Source organism: Leptosomus discolor, chromosome 12 (genome assembly GCF_034619465.1).
Source record: "Leptosomus discolor isolate bLepDis1 chromosome 12, bLepDis1.hap2, whole genome shotgun sequence".
In the NCBI taxonomy this organism is placed as follows: domain Eukaryota; kingdom Metazoa; phylum Chordata; class Aves; order Leptosomiformes; family Leptosomidae; genus Leptosomus; species Leptosomus discolor.
The window spans coordinates 1,044,642-1,051,333 of NC_141402.1; the positions used below are offsets into that span (position 1 = coordinate 1,044,642).

Consider the following 6,692-nt stretch of genomic DNA (forward strand, 5'->3'; position numbering starts at 1 on the left):
AGCCATCGGGAACACCCCCCCATGCATAACCCCTTCCAGAGCGGCCCACTGAGATTAGTTTTGACTTCTCCGAAAGAGATCCCCGATGCCCAGAAGCAGCCACTGATTTGTTATCAACACCACACCACAAGACTGCGTCTCAGCTACGCTCACGAATTAAGCTAAGGCCTGGGGTAAACCAGCACCACCTGCCTTGTCGGAAATGCAGCCCAGCCCCAGGAAGCCGGGATTAAGATGGTGTGCGTTACATCAGCCGAGACCTCGAGAGAACATGCATGGGGAAAAGGTAGCTTTTAGGAGATGAAAATGTGAGCCAGCTGCTGGAGCATATTACATGCTCCAGTAACTTTTTTCCCAGCTATTTCCCTTCCTTCTGGTCCCTCTGCACGTGAGCTATTCCAAATGCACTCTCCTGGAACAAATGAAGCTCAATGGGACAAGACCAGCATGCGCAGGCAGAGCGCAAGTATTATATGTCGATAAATAGGCGTAAGCCCAAAGGCATCTCCATGCAAGGAAGGAACCAAGAAGGTTTGAGAAAACACCCTCTGATCCAGATACACCTTTGACTGGGCATCATTAATAATTCTTCACTTATTCCGCCTCCTTTTAGGGAGCACTTCCATGTGACAGAGCTTGCAGTTCTGCAAGGATCTAAGCAGAGGCAGCGCTACACAGTGCTGGAGGGTCACCACTGTCACGTGAGAGTCGCACCAAGGCAGTATTACCAGAAATTTTCTCACAAGAAGTCCAGTTCCTCCCTCATGAGACTCTTCTCAATCAGATATGAAAGGCAGAACATGACCTGGTCTTCTCTCTGTCCTCTTAAGCAACTACTGCGATGAGGAGCTGGAAAACCAAAGCTACTGTGGTATTTACCTTCCCTGGACACTCGACAACGATGCTTTCTGCACGTTTCCGAACCAAGGTGCACCTGAAGCACAAATGTACGGCGACTTCTGTTCTCTGTGCCACAATTTCTGAAAGGCTCTTAAAGGACAAAAATCTGGAACTCGGGCCCTAAATGATACAGAGACTCACAGGTTGGAGGAAAGTTGGCATTACAGAATGATTAGCATGTTTAATCAATAAAAAAAAAACAAGTGAAAAGATAGAAGCACAGATGCTGCTATTCCAGCCATATTCTTACTGCCATCATGCTTTTCCAGGAGCATCCCGCAGCTGGAGGTTTTGAGACTCCTGTTACCTTCCTTGTACCACTAAAGCAAAGGGCTCAAGACCCACAGTTCACTCGTGTTGATCATCATCTTTGTCCAAACTGACTTTCAGACAAGTCCCTTTCACACCCATGCGCACACCGGCAACGGGACACAGTTCTGTTTACAAGTAACAGGCAGGACAGCAGTTGAGTAAGGGGAGTACGGGGAGTACGGGGAGTAATCCTCACCAGCAATTCCCAGGGAATAACACTACAAATCAGGAGGTCAGTGATTTCTCTCTAGGAAGCAACACAAAAGCCTGGGCCTTAGCTCCCTCCCCCCAATTACACAAAGTGAACTGTTTTTTTTTTTCTTTTTGAGGAGCAATGAAGGGAAAAATGGAATTGGAGCTGAAGTAATACCAGAGCTTTTTAAAACCTCAGGTTTACCTAAGACTGGTGACCACACCATTTTAGGGCACTAAAAAATTATCACAGAATCCTAGAGTCATTAGGTTGGAACAGACCTCTAAGATCATTGTGTTCAGATGCAGATGACTGTCTCAGTACAAAGACGGCAACGTAACGCAAAAATTCACAGTTTGAGACACCCATCCAGCTGTTACCTGTGCGGCCAACATACTTCCCGAGAAACCCCTAGCACCCTGGATTTTACAAAGCTAGCTCACACCTAGAAACCAGCCCAGACAAACCATTTTTGTTACGAGAAGCATTTGCAAAGTGCGCTTAAGTCACCGACTTGTTGGACAATCTGCCACGGCGAGAGCAGCAAGCACAGAGCCCAGCTCACCGCAGGCTGGCACCAGCAGTACCTCGAGGGGCGCGTATTTTCCCGTGGAGGACTACGATTCCTGGGTAGGGAAAGGGGGTGGAAAGATTTTAGCTGAAGAACCTGGGTCCAAAAGGGCTTTGGAAAACAAGGCTGCTCCAATCACAAAAGCAGCCTGCGATCCTCCTGCACCTTCACGAGCCAAAGCTTCCCCCGTTGCACACTTAGTACAATCGTAGTGGAGTAACAGGATGCTCCAGCGCTGGTTGTAACAGGTACGGAAATAGAAACGTTTTGCTTAAATCTCAATTTGTCAGCAGAGGAGAAGATGCAAAAACGCAGCCTGGGAACTCATCAAGCCTGCACTTTCATACAGGAACGAAGACAGCCACAACCATCTCCGTACTGGCTCAGCAACTATTTTTAGCACCAGAAAGGGAGGCAACCGTCAGCAATGGCTCTACTCCCTTTGATAAAGCGGATCCGAACGCTGTCACTGTCCCAGAGATCCTGTGCCACCAAAACCACAAACCAGGTGAAGAGCTTGAAGTTGTTCCTGCTCCTGAATACACGGCATCTCTCCGCAGCTACATGACAGGTTGGAAGAGGGCCACGCAGCCCATTTAATTCAATTCACTTCCTCTCCCATCTGCTCCACGCAGCCATGCTCTATTAGCCTTCTGAGAGCAGTTGTATTTAAAGTGAAAAATGCCAGGAGTCCGTGTGCATCCCGCGTATGCTGGATGTACCATTCAGAGCCCCTGTAGATCCACCAGTTCTGAGCCACAGACCAGGACTGGAGAAATCCCAGCATCTGGGTAATCCCACCCAGCTTTTATTTATCTTCAAAGGTTTTAAAAGTTAAACACAAGCTCCCTCCCAGAGACACTTCCCAACTGGTTCCGCAATTAATACTAGAGCCAAGAAACAGCCTAAACTCAGCTGGCACCAAACAAGGAGCCTGGGCTGTTTGTCTTTTACCCACTCCTCCCTCAGAGAGCTGCGGGAAGCCTCTCCCCCTGCAACCAGGGGTGTACGCCGAGGACAGCAAACAGCATCATCTTCACCAGGACCCAGAGCTACCGCCTGCCTGCGGCAGCCCCACCAGGTATCAACATGCTGCGGGCAGAACTGCCCCGGGAACAAACTCCCCCACTGCTGCGGAACGGGCACACACGGGGCTAAACCCGGCCAACCGCCTGGCCAAAGCTACCACCCGGTGCCGCCGCCAGGGCACTGTCAGCCCTGCCACCGCAGTGGGGGAAGAGTTCAGAAGCAGCTCAGGAGGTAACAGGGCTGCAGGGCAGAGCGGCAGCTTTGGGCTTTCAGCCCCTTCAGCAGCTCTTCTACCTGCCCTGCAGAAAGGGGAAGGATCCCATGCACGCTTTTGGCCGGAATGACCAGATACCACCTTCTTCCCACCAGCTCGCCGCCTTTTCTAGTGCGTTAACAACACACGGACTTTCTTCCATGCTCTCCTCAAAATGGAAAAAGAAGGTGGAAGATCACACCCAGACCACTCCCTCCTTTTGCCCAATTTCCTTCTGGAAGCCCCTGCTCCTGGTTCCTACCTTTAACAGACACTGTAACGGAATGCCCAGCTGACAAGGCAGCCTTTACACACCACCACCAGTCCAGGTATGATACAGCTATTTTCCCTCCAACTTTAAAAAAGTGCCATATCTTACAGTACCGTCACGATTTGCACAACTGAAAGACGTACACCACACGGCAGCACATCTTTATCCCTCAGCAGAGGAAAGCTGAACTCCAGGGATCACTTCACAGGGACGCAGAACAGCCTGGCAGCCTCACAGTTAAGGCATGCAACTGAAACCATCAATCTGAAAAGCAGCTGCTCAGAACGACAGAGGTCTGAGTTTCCTAGTCGCGAGCCCACATCCCACAGCCACTGAGGGGCAGGTTCTCTGCACAGCTCACCAACGGACGGGGCTGCGCAGAGCATTTCTGAAGACTACAGGGTCGGAAAACACCACGCTGGGGGGAAAGCATGCCCAGGGCACATCATGAGCCGGCTGGCACAGACCTACCTCCCGACGGCCCCAGCTCCAGGGTGCCAGCGAGGTGCCGAGACGGTCTGTAAGCTCAGCCACCCCATGCAGGCAAGAGCAGGGGCGTACGAGCCGCGACCGCAGCTGCCCGTCGGGCCCACCGCGAGGGCTCCACCTGCTTCTGTCAGGAAAGATCAAACCTTCTCTCATCACCAACGCTTAGTTGCCATGATTGGCGGGAGTTAGGCACGTACGGAGGTTTCTCCAGCCTCACCTAAGGAGACCAACGACAAATGAATCAACATCGTATGCCATCACAGCAGGCAAACCATTTTTGCTACCCAGAGAGCCCTTCCAGCTCGACATCCCTCGCAAACCATCCTCCCAGCACCAAAGAGAACATACTGTATTACAGAGACTTTCATATTGGGAAAATATTTTAATATAGTAAACAAGTCAATTTACCTCTCACATGTTTTTAAATAAGTTGATGCTCATTGTTAAACAAAACTGGTTTTACTTAAACAATGGATTACAGCCTCTAAATTCATATTGTTCCCAGCTGATCCTGTAAATAGTGAGGAATTTTGGACACCGATATCCTTTTATAGGTAACAGACTGGCATAAATAGCACAGGAATTCAATGCGGGTTCGAAGGGAGAAGCTAGCCCTGGTGAGGAAAAAAAACGAAGCCACAAAATTCCCTTTTGAGGAAAAACGGGGGGGGAAAAAAGAAAAAAGATACCGCAGTTCTAAGTAAAAAACACTTCCTTCCCCCGCCGACCCCCGCGCCGGGTCAGTCTCCAGCCTGAGCTCTTCGGGGCTCGTCCGCGCCGGGGGTCGCGGCGCCGCCTCCCCAGCGCCAAGCGCGGCCGGCGCGCAGGGGCGACCGAGCGATCCCACCTCGGGCAGCCGCGCCGCCGGCCTCCATCCTCCGCCGAGCGCGGCCGCCGCATCCCCCTCCTCCCGGCCCGGGCAGGGAGCTCCCCCCCGGGGGCGGCGCCGGCCTCCGGGGGCTGAAGCGCGGCCGCCCCCCGCAGTCCGCCGGGCCCCTCTGCCCCGGCCGCCTCAGGGGCTCCCGCGCACCCGGCGCAGCGCGGCCGCCCCCGCTTCGGCCCCGGGAGGCGGCAACGACGACGACGACAACGACGCGTCCGGCTGGTCCGTCTCGGCGAGGCCGGGGTCGGGGCCCGTCCGCGGCGGCGCTGGAGCCTCCTGCGTGGGTCCGGCGGGCGGCTGGCTGGCCGCGGGGCCCGGCGGCGGCGCGGCGCGGGGCTGCGAGGTGGTGGTGGCGGTAGCGGCGGCGGGGCCGGGACCGGAGCCGCTGCCGCCGCCGCCGCGCACCGGCTGCCAGATGAGGCTGTAGTAGACGGCGAGGACGATGGCGGCCAGCGAGACGGAGAGGACGTAGGCCAGCACGGTGGCCAGGCGCACCCACTTCTTGTTGGTCTTGGCCGCCATGCGCGCCTTCTTGTCCCCGGTGTAAGTGGCGGGCTTGCCCCGCTCCGCCCCCGCCTCCTTCTCCTTCATGGGGGCCCGGCCCTTGGCCCGCTGCTCCACCGACCCCTCCGTGGTGGGGCCCGGCTCCGCGCCGCCGCCGCCGCCCGCCTCAGGACATGCCGGTGCCGCCGCCGCCGCCTCGTGCCGCTGCCCGCGGCCCGCGCTGCTCCGGCGGCTCCGCCGGCCGCGGGCGGGGGCGAGGGGCGGGGCTTAAGGGGGCAACACCCCCCCCCCCGGGCGGGGGGTACCGAGGGTTGTGTTTAAAGGGGCGATGCTGCGCGCCCCCCCCCCGCGCCGCCCCGCACACAGGGAGTGGGGTGGGGTCGCTGCGCGTGCGCGGCCGTTGGGTGGCCCTGAGGGGGCGCGCGCGGCGGCCATGGCGGCGGCTGCCGCTGCCCGCGGGTCTGCCGGCCCCCTCACCCCGCTGGGGCCGCCGGCCCGTCTGCCGGAGCCCCCCGGCCCGCTGCCGCCGTGCGCGGGGCGGCCCAGGGCGCGGAGGGCAGCGGTAGGTACGCGGGTGAGGGCGTCTCGGGGCTCCGCCTGCTGCGGCGGGCAGCCCCCGGGGCCTGTGGGGCGGGAGGCCTCCCACCGAGCCAGGCCGAGATGGAGGGCTCGGAGCACAGGGAGTGCTGCAGGGAGGGACGAGCGTGAGGAAGGCTCCCGGTAGAGGCCTAGCGCCGGAGGAGGAGGGGGTCAGCGATCTCCCCTCTGCTTTTTCTTCTCGCTGGGAGTTACTTCGCGGGGCCTCCCTGCTTGCGGGGACGTGATGCTGCCCGCAACTTTTGCGGAGCTTGAAGGGCGCCCTAGCTAAGCGTGACTTGTGGAGAGAGGGCGGCTGGTTTAGTTCCCTTCCAGTTGGGCTGATCCCAAACCGACTGATAAGCTCTAAAGCTGCTACTAGGATATGGGTTGACCTTGCTCCCCGTGTGTTAGTCCCCCCAGAAGCGTTCACAAGACAGCTGAAACACTGTGCTAGGGTGTGGATTAGCCTTTTCCTTTTTTTCTTTATGTCTGCTTTTAAGAATGACTTACTTGCTCATTTTACAATCATTTTCTTTTTTCTCCCACTTAAATCTTAGGCCAGTCAGGTGTGTTGCAGCAGAAAACCTGTAAACAAGGAGTTGCAGTCCTGAAAGAGGCTCACAGCAGCTGGAGGAATGACTGTTGCTCAGAAAGGCATCAGAGGAAGTGAGTGAGTTTTGAGTTACAGTAGCATTTTATTTTTCCTCT

The 6,692-nt window shown here is 56.4% G+C and overlaps 1 protein-coding gene across 1 annotated transcript; it reads right to left on the minus strand.

Moving 5' to 3' along the window:
- Positions 1–5,030: 5,030 nt before the first annotated feature.
- INAFM2 (InaF motif containing 2) lies at positions 5,031–5,492 on the minus strand. The gene has a single exon (XM_086472386.1). It carries the CDS (start codon positions 5,490–5,492, stop codon positions 5,031–5,033), a length of 462 nt encoding a protein of 153 aa, XP_086328512.1.
- Positions 5,493–6,692: the final 1,200 nt, after the last annotated feature.